The sequence below is a fragment of the Salarias fasciatus genome, chromosome 6 (genome assembly GCF_902148845.1).
Source record: "Salarias fasciatus chromosome 6, fSalaFa1.1, whole genome shotgun sequence".
NCBI classification, from domain to species: Eukaryota; Metazoa; Chordata; class Actinopteri; order Blenniiformes; family Blenniidae; genus Salarias; species Salarias fasciatus.
Window position 1 is genome coordinate 39,657,063 of NC_043750.1, and position 13,465 is coordinate 39,670,527.

At 42.9% G+C, this 13,465-nt stretch overlaps 1 protein-coding gene across 1 annotated transcript; it reads left to right on the top strand.

Annotated features, from left to right (window-relative positions):
- The first annotated feature begins 4,244 nt into the window (after positions 1 to 4,244).
- Positions 4,245 to 11,312, top strand: LOC115391082 (solute carrier family 43 member 3-like). Its single transcript, XM_030095184.1, has 13 exons — positions 4,245 to 4,370; positions 5,515 to 5,805; positions 5,908 to 6,037; positions 7,653 to 7,699; positions 7,792 to 7,868; positions 8,086 to 8,178; positions 8,266 to 8,405; positions 8,481 to 8,647; positions 8,981 to 9,121; positions 9,698 to 9,805; positions 9,877 to 10,063; positions 10,182 to 10,305; positions 10,387 to 11,312. The coding sequence occupies exons 2-13, from the start codon at positions 5,619 to 5,621 to the stop codon at positions 10,537 to 10,539; spliced, it is 1,554 nt and encodes a 517-aa protein (XP_029951044.1). The 5' UTR covers positions 4,245 to 4,370; positions 5,515 to 5,618; the 3' UTR covers positions 10,540 to 11,312.
- The last annotated feature ends 2,153 nt before the right edge of the window (positions 11,313 to 13,465 follow it).

Here is a 13,465-nt window from a genome sequence, read left to right on the forward strand (position 1 = left end):
GTCCAACATGCATCGGGAACAGGTCCGATTTACTGCTGGCAATGCTGACCACACTCCTACTCCGGTCATACAGAGACCGGACGGCCCTTAGGAAGGGGCCCCGGACTCCGTATTCCCGGAGCACCCCCCACAAGCCACCATGAGGGACGCAGTTGAATGCCTTCTCCAAGTCCACAAAACACATGTGAACTGGTCGGGCGAACTCCGACGAGCCCTCGAGCAACCTATGGAGGGTGTAGAGCTGGTCCACTGTTCCACGACCAGGACGAAAACCGTATTGTTCCTCCTGGATCCCAGGTTCGACTATCGGTCGAATTCTCCTCTCCAGTACCTTGGAGAAGACTTTCCCAGGCAGACTGAGGAGTGCGATCCCCCTATAGTTGAGCACATCCTCCGGTCCCCTTTTTTAAAAAGGGGGACCACCACCCCGGTCTGCCAATCCAGAGGCACCGTCCCCGACCGCCGCGCGATGTTGCAGAGACATGTCAACCAAGACAGTCCCTGCACATCCAGAGACTTAAGGTCCTCAGGGCGAATCTCGTCCACCCCTGGTGCCTTGCCACCGAGGAGCTTACCAACCACCTCGGTGACTTCAGCTTGGGTGATGGACGAGTCCACCTCTGAGACCTCAGCCTCTGCTTCTGCCACGGAAGAGGTGGTAATGATATTGAGGAGGTTCTCGAAGTATTCCTTCCACTGTCCTATGATATCTCCAGTTGAGGTCAGCAGCTTCCTGCCTCCACTGTAAACAGTGTTAGTAGAGACCTGCTTTCCCTTTCTGAGGCACCAGACGGTTTGCCAGAATTTCTTTGAGGCCGACCGGTAGTCCTCCTCCATGGCCTCCCCGAACTCCTCCCAGACCCGAGTTTTTGCCTCCACAACCACTCGGGCTGCAGTTCGCTAGGCCTGCCGGTACCTGTCAGCTACTTCTGGAGTCCCACGAGCCAACAAGGCTCGATAGGACTCCTTCTTCAGCTTGATGGCAGCGCTTACTTCTGGTGTCCACCACCGGGTTCGGGGGTTTTAGCCACCGCAGGCACCGGAGACCTTACGACCACAGCTCTGAACAGCATTTCACACAACTTCAGCTCATTTCATTTTGTTTGGAGATGAACCGGTTGGGAACGATGGGCTCCAGGAGACAGTGAGCAGTTTAGAAAGTCCCTCAATGACCATTTTCACTATTTTTATTCCAGCTGCAGAAGAAAAACGCTGAATGGAGACGGAAATATAAAGCTGTGGAAGCTCGACTTGAGGAGGAGGTGATGCTCAGAGTGAAGAATGTCAAACAAAGAGGAGCTGCTCCAAGAAAGCAGAGAGGCAGAGGAGAGGAGAGGGAGCAGGAGGACGATCCGGGAGGAGCAAGCAAGAGACGGGAGAGAGGCAGCAGCCAATCAGGATGAGCTAGAGGAGGGAGCGCAGATTTAAAAAAATAATAAATAAATAAATAAAAACCTTCCCTTCCTCATTTCATCCTTGCATCCTATCACAAACCTGTAAATAAATTAATTCATCTCAATGAATATTTCAGGCTGTCTGAGTATCAATGGTGACTTGATTAGTGATCAATGTATCCTGGTTATGCTTCCATTCATGTTAAATCTTTGACTTCAAACTTCTTTTCGATCAAACTGCTTCATTACACTTTTTTGAATCAGTCTTGTAGGGGTGAAAATACCATCAGAAATAAAAGTGACTCACAGGGAGATTATAAAAGTCAACATGGCCTACATCAAACAGCTCCTGAGCAAATATTATCACAGTAAATGATTAACATCAGATTATCGAAGTGTGAGATGACGGCACGTCACTCTTTACATGAGGATTACATGAATCAGCAGAATAAATTCCTTCATTCACTCAAACACACAATGAATCAACAGAAGGTTTTCTTTCTTCAAAAATATTCTTCTTATCTGAGCCACGGATAATCCAAACCCAAAAATGATTGTTTTAAACAGCAAATATTAGAAATCACACCATTCACGCTGATAACTGAGATTAAAAAAAAGAAGAAGAATGCTTATTTAATGTTGATATAGTTGACAATATGATTTTCATTGATCAACTTTGAATTGAAATCAATTTGGTTGAACAACATCCTGGATTTTCATATGTTTCTTAACGTACATACTGTCTTATAAAGCTCATAAATGAATGGATGACTCATTAACAAGTTGCACAATCACCATAAACTACATATAATACATCAGTTAAATGTTAAAGTGTAATAAAACAGATTGTACTGCTAACATCAGCCTGGAGAAATGAAGACATGAGAATGGAGTTTTAAAGCAGATGAATTACTGGAACCTGGAGGATGTTTTTCTCATTGTTTTTAAAGAACACCTGATTTTATTTCATTGATGTGCTGTGTTGCCAGTGTGGCCTCCAGTGTGTATTATATTATAATAATAATTATAGATTAAATAGTAAACACTAAGACAAAAGTGGAAAAAGGCCTGTTTTCACCAAAACATGTTGAAGGCAGGAAAAAAAGTTTTCTCCCTCTGAGCATGTGCAGAACTGTTTATTTCGGCCATGGTGCACATGACCAGTAGCAGCATGAAGACAGGGTGTTTTCAGAAAGTCTCGTTTTCTCCCATTCACATGACGATGGAGCGATTTACAGAAGTTCCCCCTCGGGAGCTGTTTCCAAAAAGTTTCATTTTCACTGATTCAGTGCACCATTGTCGCGTAAACAGACATTCAAAATGCTGTGAAAGCTGAAATCAGTCGTGGAAATGAGTAAAACAGAGAAAAGGTTCAAAAAGCTGAACTGCAGAGGAACTGGATCCTACATCGACTCTAAAAGACAGAGAGGTTTGATCAGAGGCGGAGCGTGGGTCTCAGTACAGAGGGGGCGGAGCGTTCTCTACAGGACCTTATGATAGTAATTTTACCATTCAAACAATCCCTCATGCTGCCATCAAACAACACACTAATGCTCACTTTTATTGAGCCAAGCAAACCGATATGCCTCAGAAAGCAGAATAAAGTCACAAACCAGTTCACTAACTTGTTCTGAAGAACAAATACACATACGCACCACACACACACACACACACACAAATGCAGACTGACAGGTGTCAATCTCAGAGCATCCACTGTCCATGGTGCTGAAAGCTCAGATAAAAACTCCCTGGCTAAATCTGTACCATCTTTGATACAGCTTAAATATAAATGAACACAGCTGGTCTAAAATTACACAATCTATTCAGACAGATATAGACACAGCTATCTATATCTTTTGGAATTCACGTATATTAGAAAAAAATAGACTCGGTGGTCTCTTATAGTTGAGAGCAACACAAGGCACATTCAGATAGGCAGGTGTTTAAGACCACAGCATTCTGATAAAGATAATATTATTGAAGGTTTCACTGACTCACCAGTGGCTCCGATGTTAGGTTTTGGGTAGTACCGCTAGCAGCTAGCATAGTGTTTAGCATACTGTTTAACTTCCCTCCAAAGAGTTCAGATCAAGTGCAAAAGAAAAAAACTCGTTAATTCCGCACAGCCAATCAGTGCTCACTTACAGCTCTGATGCATTCATGGACAGTCGTCATGTAAGAATTGGCAAATTGGAGCCCACAATCATATGCGTATACCTTCTGGCACACACTGCACATTTTATTATAATAATTTATTTACGATTAAATGTGAACGCATCACATGAAACGGGGCCCTATGACCTTGTGGGCCCTGGGGCGACCGCCCCCTTGCCCCCACTCTGGCTCAGCTTCAGATTTGACTTTAACTTCACATGCTGGAATTTCCAATCTTCACTTCAAAAACTGCAAACTCAAAACATTCATCCTCATTGTGAATGTAATACATCTGCAGAAAGCTTTTATGAGAAGAATGGAAATAAATTTTAAAAGACTTATTCATCCATTTTTCCATTTGCGTGTTCAAACCCCAACACAGAGAGAACATGCAAACTCGAGCAGCTGGAGACTCCAGCCTGGAGTTGAAGTAAAACATATATATTTCTATTATTAAATGACATGTGCTGCAGTCCATGTACTTAATGCGTAACCAGATTTCTTTAATGTTTCCAGACCAGTAAAACCTTGTGATGATTATCTTCAGTCTGCAGGTTTATAACATTATAGTGAGTCTTGCTTTCTCTTTCTGTCTCCCAGAAGCAGGACGGTTCTGATCCGGAGGAGCCCTGCAGGCACAAACCTGACATGGTATGTGAAATATCCCACAGTCCTCTGAGGCAGCAGGAAGATGAGCCGGCAGACAGCTGCTGCTGCTGGCTTCCAGCAGTGTGCACACAGGAAAAGGTGTGGTTTGAGATCCTGGGTGCTCGTCACAAGACGAGGAACTCCAACAGACCGATCCTTTCAACAACAAGAGAGGTAAGGGGACGGCTCGGCTCAGCCAAACATGCAAACTCTCATCAGCTTTACTGAAACAATGTCTTTTCACCAGACTGCAGAAAGTCAGTTTGTTTACCTTCCCAGTGAGTGAAATGAGTAAAAGTGGACTTTAATCCTGCTACACACACTCAGGCTTCTGCTCTCAGAAAGGAAAGAGTACTAAATGCTTTTACATAACTTTAATTAAAGTGTTTGAAACAAGTCCTTAATTGCAGTAATGTGGGTGTTTTTAATATGGTACTTCTAAGATGGTCAACAAGTATTTGTACAGTAATGTACCTGTACTGGAAAAAATAATTAAATCAGCATCCGAATGTGCAGTGAACTTTGAACTTAAGTCCAACTCCTGTTACATTGCTTGAAGTTATGAAAAGTTTTCCAAAATACTTATTTCCAGTAATGTGGGTGTTTATAGTTTGTTACTGAAAATGTTATCCAATGTACAGTAGTGTATAATTTGGCACTTCTCTCCCTGAAAACTGAATGTAGTTACAGAATTTATCGACAGTTTAAAAATACTGAAGTAACAATGCTATGTAGGAATGTAGTTACCGGATCTGAAAAAAATACATTTTTAATAAACTATTAAAAAGTTGTGAAACAGTCGAGAAAATTTATGATGTAAAATCCCTGCAATAAAAGAAAAAAAACCTGTAACTTGCTCACAACATTTCACAAATTTACTTTGATTTTTAAATCACCTATTTATTTATTTATTTATTTATTTATGAAAACAAAATTATTATACTTACTATTATTATTATTATTAATATTGTCGTTGTTGTCATATGAATAACAATTCTCAGTTGCTTTATCTAAAAATAAAGAATTAAGTTAAATCAAAAATATATTTGCAATGTGTTAAAATAGTTAAAATGTGTACTCAACAGTTTACTTTTCTACTGACATGTTGTATGTTATGTGTAGATCATAAATACTACTTAATTACAGTAATGTGAGTATTTGCAACAGCTGAGAACTAAATAAAAAGCAGAGCTGAAAGGAGAACTGTGTTGTATGAAGACTTGTTCGGAGCTGTGGAGCAGTCTGAAATCCCTCCTTTCCAGAGTTTAAGTTCCTCCCCCGGCCGCCCGGTCTCATCTGTCATGTCTGCCCTCCCCAGGCCTCCTCCTCTCATATCCTGAGCTCAGTTGAATCGGACCGGGCTTCCTGGCCGGGCCTGGCCGGACCCCGCCGGCTGAGCTGAGGTGTGCAGACTGCAGAGTCATGTCTGCAGGACAGAAAGTGCAGCACTGGCTCACGCTGCTGTCTGGACTGGTGGAGGCTTTGTTCTTCACGGGGATTTCCTTCGGCTGGGCCTCTCTGGTGTTTGTGCTCAAAACTGAAGGATACTTTGCAGGGCACTGTGTGAACAGCACAGCTGAGGCAACAGAGGAGCTCAGCATACACACAGGTAAGACGACCACTGCTGGGACCACCAGTACTGACACTATTAATACTAACACAAATACTATTGCTGCTGACCTTGACCCCGTCTTTCTTCTTTTTCTAACAGACTGTATTGATCAGGATGAGCACTTGTCTCAGGTCATGTCTGTTGCTTGTATCTGCAACACAGTAACTCGCTTCCCGATCGGTTACTTCTTCGATCGCTGTGGAACGACTGTGATGAGACTTATAGCAATGTGAGTAATGAAACACTGAGCAACTCAAGCTCCGCCGGCTGTTCAGACACTTTATAGTCTGCCGTGTCTCCAACTGTAAATGTGAAAATGAGAAACACTGAGTATTGACAAAAAGACTCAGCATTGAAGAGTCTGAAAACTACAAATTGACTACTTTTTAAGAAGTAACTTTTAGTGTCTGAAAATGAAAGTTACTATTGTATTTCTTTGGTATCCCATACTTAAGTCTGTTTCAGGCAAGAAGTGAACTGAAGAAGATGTTCTATAATCTGGATGTTAACGGGAGGAAGATGCTCTATAATGTGGTCATTAGTGAGAGGAAGATGCTCTATAATCTGGATGTTATGGGGAGGAAGATGCGTGCATTAGGGCTGGACGATTATGGCAAAAATAATAATCACGATTATGTTGATAGATATTGAAATCACCACGATTATTCATAATTCCAAAACTTGAGTATTTATTAAACTACAACTTGAAAGAACAATCAAAAATAAACTTATAAAAAATTAATATCTTAAATAATATCAATAAAACAAATAAAAATAAATACCCAATCTGCATGCATTTCTATAGAACTTGCAAAAATAGCAATATGCAAAATACACTAATAACTCAGTCAAAAACACAACCTGAAAATATTCTTTGAACTCTCTCAAAAACTATTTTAAATAACAAAAGAGGGGTTGGCTGCATAGTTAAAAACTCCCTGTAGTTAACTTCCTACAGGTTTTTGGCAAGGAAGACGAGTCTGTTCACTTGGTCTGGCTTCAGCGACGAACGAAGGCAGGTGACAACATTCCCACCTGCGCTGAAAACCCGCTCTGATGCCGCACTTGTGGCAGGGATGCTGGATGTCCGACGAGTTGAAGCCAAAATGCTAATAGAAGACTGAAGTAGTCCTACCTTTCTTGTCAACTGAAGGCTCCTTTTCTGCCATGTTTGTTAACCGCTTCCTTCACGTGCTGCTGATAGAGCCCTTGCTGCGGCTGCGTGCACAAGGTGCATTCATGGTACTTTGGCAGCGTAGGAAATTACATACACGCCGCGCCGTGCGGCTAATTAATCGTTTTTCTCCGATTATAACATTTTAATGATCGTGAGTAACCAAAATCGAAATCAAGATTAAAATTCAATTAATCGTCCAGCCTTAGCGTGCATCCACTTGCGAACTGGAGGGGCATGCGTGCGCGCGTGCGTTGGAATCCAGTCGTGGGCCGGATTGGACGGTTCGCCCCCAGTTGACGATCACTGCTCTATAATCTGGATGTTAGTGGGAGGAAGCTGCTCTATAATCTGGAGTTAGCTAAAACATAAAATCCTTCAGTAATAGTAAGTGCTTTGCAATTTTTTTTAATTGTGGTCAAACTGGAGTGGCAAGTGAAATGATCTCTCTATTCACCAGCGAATGTAAATCAGTTTATCCGAGTTTGAAACATCTCCCAGTCTGACATCAAACTCATGTGATGCGCCACAATTAACTTCAAATACCTTTCTTTGGACTGTAGCAGGAGTGCGTAAACTGATTGATTATTGATCCCCTGCCTGTTCTTCACCAAAGAGACACATTTAAATGTGACATTTCAGACTTTGTTTGAATCCTGTTTTCCTGCAGATCCTTATACCTCACCGGCACACTGTTGATCACACTGTCCAGCGTCGGTATGTTCTTCCTGAACGTGTCAGTTTGTTTACATTCAGCACATTGCAGATGATAATCAGAAACATGAGCCGATCTGCCTCAACCCTCACAGAAACCTCTGTGCTGCTGTACCCCGCTCTGTCCTGTTTAATCATCTCTGGATCAATCCTCTACATCACCAACGTTCAGGTGTGTGTTCACTGGCCTCTTTAATCTGAAAGCATTTCGGCTATCAGTGGTAAACCTGTGCTTGAATGATTTCAGGTTTTCAGCAGGCTTTGCAGCAAAGTGTCACTCTGTAGTTTCATTTCTTAACTATCCATTAACTGAACTCTTTTTGAGTAACCACTTCATGCAGATAACTAAAAATATAATTGGAGATGTGAAATCTTTTTTTTTTCTTCAGGTCGGCAACCTTTTTGATTCCTTCCGGTCCACAATAATCACAATCTACAATGGCGCGTTTGACTCCTCAGCCCTGGTCTTTCTCATCGTGAAGGTAACGCATGAAGGAAATTTTCCAGTTGAACCAGTTTGAATAGTTTTCTCTTTGTAAATGTTTGGCTTCTTATCTTCCTGCATACAGCTGCTGCATGAAAGAGGGGTGCCTCTTCATTCTTTGTTTTTATCCCTTGCTTTTAACGGCGTATTCCTCGTCCTTCGCACCTTCCTGCTGATGCCCAGAGGGCACATCCCCTACCCACTGCCAGAAAAATACACTTACGGGTCAGGAGAAAGGCGTCTTTATCCTGAGGAGTTCCAGCAGCCAGCTTGTTTGACTCATCTGCTCTGCTCTGATAGGGTAAAGTGCTCCGGCTGCAATCGGGGGACAGAAGGAGGGAAGAATGAAAAGAAGGACGAAGAACAGGAAGATGAGCGGAAACATAAAAAGGAGGGAAATGAAGAGGCGGGAATATCTTCTCTACATTTACTGCAAAATCCAACAAACAAACCCAAGGGACAAGAAGGTGCTGGGATTTATACAAGAGATCTATCCTTAACAACCTGCAGGAAAATATTGGAAAATTATGGGAGCACAATCAGAATATATAAGAAGATTTTGCAATTTAATGACCTGACTCAGCAAATGCAAATAAAACAACAGGATTCCCAATGCAGATGCTTGAGGAACCCCATATCTGACGACACAAGAATCCAAAAACAAAAAAAAACAAAAAAAAAAAAACAGTCAAATCTATTAAAATTGATGTTGAGTTTCAAGTCAGCATCTTTGCACTATTTTTATTCATGTTTGCACTGAGAAGACTTGTCGACGAAACGCTTATTTGTCCTCTCCGCAGCTGCTTTCCAGAGCTGCGTTCTGTCCTGGCTCTTCCTGTGGCACCTGGTCTGGGTGGTCATCATCATCTTCTGTCACTACATCTTCTTCTCCACCCTCAACCCCACACTCACCCGGTTGGCTGATAATGACAAAACACTTGGTGAGGTGTAAAATTAAGGCTGTCTGTGAGTGTCTTTCACTCATTCATTAATTACTGGCAAAACAACTGTAGCATTTGTTCCCATAAAGGTTAAATATACTTCCCTTTCTGGGGTGTTTCCTAATAATATTCCCTACAAGAAGCATGTATAATGTGAAGAGTATAGGTTCCAATACAGAACCCTGTGGAACTCCATGTTTAGCTTCAGTCTGAGCTGAAGAGTCATCATTAATCCTCTAGTGCACAACATATTACTCAATAGAGATAGACTGATATGATCTAGAAGTGATGTACCAATCAAGGGGGAAATGTCTATAAACTAGCTAGTTCAGATTGGATCTAATAAACACGTTGAGGATAAACCAGCGAGCTTTATAGGATGGAAGCTGTGTTTCTGAAAGACAGGTTCTAAAGACATTCAGAAAGGAAACGTAGTGATAGATTTGTGATAGATATTTATAGGTTTCAGTTGAAGGACCTCAATACATCTTTTGAGAGGCATGAGCAGTGACAGGAAGGTGATGGGACATCTACAAACTAACCTCCTGCTCCTCCCCGCCCTCTCCTGCCCTGCAGTGAGTCACTACACCAATGCGTTCGCCTTCACACAGCTGTGTTCGCTGCTGTTTGCCCCCATAAACGGCCTCATCATGGACAGACACAAGCACAGGACTCTGGCTCCGGGTCAGTCCACATTCTCCTCAACTCCACCGACTTCACCATGCCGGACCTCATCCAGTGTGTTTATTTGTCAGGAGAGAGCAAACGGGAAGCGGACCTGCGCTTGTCCTGCCTGGCGCTCTTCCTGACCTCCCTGCAGTGTTTCCTGTTCTGCGTGTGCTTCACCTGTCCCGTCCTGCCTCTGCAGTACCTCACCTTCATCCTGCAGGTGGTCTGCAGCGGCTTCTTCTACGGAGGCCACCAGGCCTTCGTCAGCATCGCGTACGTTCATTCCTCCTGGAGCGAGAGAGAGTGAATCTTCCTAAACATACGGACTCAAAGTGACTTTTTAGAAAAACTGTAATCTGAGATTTTTTCTTTTTTTTCCCTTCCTTTCCAGCTTCCCCATGCCTCACTTTGGGAAGATCTCAGGAGTAGCCATGTCAGTGTCGGCCGTGGCTCTGTTTCTTCAGTTTCCCATCCTGCATTTCATCCAGCAGCAGCTCCATGGAGACTCCCTCTACGTGAGTGCACAGACGCTGTGTTACAGCGTGACGCGTCGCACTTGGCCTGATCGCATCCGTGTGCTTTCTTCCCTTCCTCAGGTGAAGGTGGGCGTCACTCTGGTGTCCCTGCTCACCTTCATTCACCCGCTGCACGTCTACCTCCACAGCAGGAAACTGACCTCTCAGAGAAAGACTGAACAGGAAGTGCAGGAACAGAATCTGACCAGCAGTCACACCGACTGCACATGTTGACAGAGGGATTCATCCTAATCTGAATTTTGGAGTTTTATTAGACCGTGCATTTTTGTAGACTGGTTATAAAGTGTATCTATCGAGTAAATATTGTCAAAATGTTCTGGAACTGTTGTGAAAGTGGCGAATGGACTCCAGGTTAACGGAGTGAGCAGTTGGGAGGAGGGAGGGAGAGACTAAGACCCCGTTTACACGTCGACGTTTCAAGTGAAGATACATCGTTTTTGAGTTTTCATTTCAGAAAAGTTTCACTTTTAGGCTGCAGCATCTTGAAAACAACGTCCATTTCAACAGAAATAACCAAAACACTGAAAATGATGCACTTTCATGTTTGGCCACTAGTGGGTGCTGTTGACTGTTTTTATAAAGAAACAACAGAGAGCAACACTTTAAACATGAACAGCAGGAGAACACAGACATCCCTATGGACAGACCACCAAGTCGGATTGTTATTACAGTGACTGCAAGATTCTGAAAAATTCATTTTCACATTGGCCCATATTATTATGTCAACAGACACCTAAAATACAAAGAAAGTCTTGCGTTCTCAGAGAAAGCATTGTCGTCTTCTCTTGTCTGCAGCCTAAAGCTTCTTCCAAGTATCGACTGCACTTTGTGGATCTTAGTAAAGAAGTTCAAAGATCTGAAAACAAAACTCCTGTTTGTCATTATTATACTTCTAACCTCCGACTTGATTGCAGAGGACTGTTAAAAACTGAAAGACTGTTCTTCTATGACCCATAATTACCATGACTTCCCAGGTGGGGCAGGACTGAACCGGCACAGACTCACTAACAGAGCTCCCAGTGTGTTTATTTGCAGTTTAGTGGACGGATTATTTGAAGAAGACTAAAGATGGACACACTGGGGTCTTCCTACAGGGAGGTGTGTATATTTGTCCTGGTCTGATGGGAACCCTGTGTCCACCAACACCCCCCCCCCCCCCCCCCCCCCCCCCCACCCCCCCCCCCCACCCCCCCCCTTCCTCTAACCTTTGACCTCCACCTCTTCTTCTTCAGTTTAACGGTAGGTGCATTAGCGCCACCTCCTGCGCTGGAGTGTGATCCAGAGTTCACTGCCTCCTCTAAAAGAGCTGAAGTCAACAAAAACAGATATCAGGGGATATTTTCCAGCTAATTGAATCCAGTCGTATTTTCCTAATAATTCTGGCCTGTTTGTGGGAAAATCTGTCGAAATGGTGAATTTTGTGAAAACGGGACCTGGACATTTGATACAGGTGGGTGAAACAAGTCGAGAGGATGAGGTAGACGTGAACAGATCCTCTGCTGTGTTTTGAGCTTGGACCTCTTTAAATCAGCCTGTTTTGACACCAAACCACCAAACCAGCAGCCCAAGCTGGACCATGCAGTCCCAGGCCCTTCAAGCCTCTCGGGATCAATCACGGTCCCACAGAGAGGAGGCAGAAGCTCAAAGGTGCTAAATAAATAAATGGGATAAGAATGAAAAAAAAAAAAATTAAAGTCTGCAGCAATAAGTATGGAGCTTCCTGGACTGTCTGGCTCTGACGTTGTTCCTCTTTGACAGACTCCTCCAAATATGACTGAAAATGGTCAGGAATAATACCAAAGGCACTGTCTCCTCTGGGATTAACAATATCTGCCTCAAAAACAGTCTCTAACCTTACCTAAGTCCTGACCCTATCAGAATAAGAAGAATCTGTGACTCTGTCGTTCCAGCAGTAACGGCACAGGTTCCTGTTAGCACTACTGTTAGCAGGTACGCTAGCTCAGCCAGGAAAGAACACTGAAAGAACACTGAGTTATTTCTACTACAACTGCAAATTAAATTGGTTTTTCTCTCAGAAATTATTTTAACAAAGCTATCAGAGGGACTAAAAAATATTGCTGTTTTTCTTTAGGATACTTTGGATTCTTTGTTTGGCGTCACCGACACTTCAAATTCTTTTGATGAGGCCCATCTCTCTTGTAAGTTGCTGTTCTTGTTGGTTGAGACATTAAAGCTCCATTATTTCTCTCCTCTGGGAACCTTTCCTCCCTGTAGCGGAGCCAGAGTGGGGGCAAGGGGGCGGTCGACACAGGGCCCACAAGGTCATAGGGCCTGTTTCATGTGATGTGTTCACATTTACTCGTAAATAAATTATTATAATAAAATGTGCAGTGTGTGCCAGAAGGTATACGCATATGAGTGTGAGCTCCAATTTGTCAATTCTTACATTATGACTGTCCATGAATGCATCAGAGCTGAGCATTAAGCATTAAACAGTAAACAGTATGCTAAACACTATGCTAGCGGCTAGCAGTACTACCCAAAACCTAACATCGGAGCCACTGGTGAGTCAGTGAAACCTTCAAAAATATTATCTTTATCAGAATGCTGTGGTCTTAAACACCTGCCTATTTGAATGTGCCTTGTGTTGCTCTCAACTATAGGAGACCACCGAGTCTATTTTTTTTCTAATATACGTGAATTCCAAGAGATATAGATAGCTGTGTCTATATCTATCTGAATAGATTGTGTAATTTTAGACCAGCTGTGTTCATTTTATTTTTAAGCTGTATCAAAGATGGTACAGAATCAGATTTAGCCTGTGAGTTTTTATCTGAGCTTTCAGCACCATGGACAGTGGACGCTCTGAGATTGACACCTGTCAGTCTGCATTTGTGTGTATGTGTGTGTGTGTGTGTGTGTGTGTGTGTGTTTGTGTGTGTGTGTGTATGTGTGTGTGCGTGCGCGCGCGTGGGCGTATGCGTATTTGTTCTTCAGAACAAGTTTGTGAACTGGTTTGTGACTTTATTCTGCTTTCTGAGGCATATAGGTTTGCTTGGCTCAATAAAAGTGAGCATTAGTGTGTTGTTTGACGGTAGCATGAGGGATTGTTTGAATGGTAAAATTACTGTCATAAGGGCCCATCGAGAATGCTCCGCCCCCTCTGTACTGAGACCCA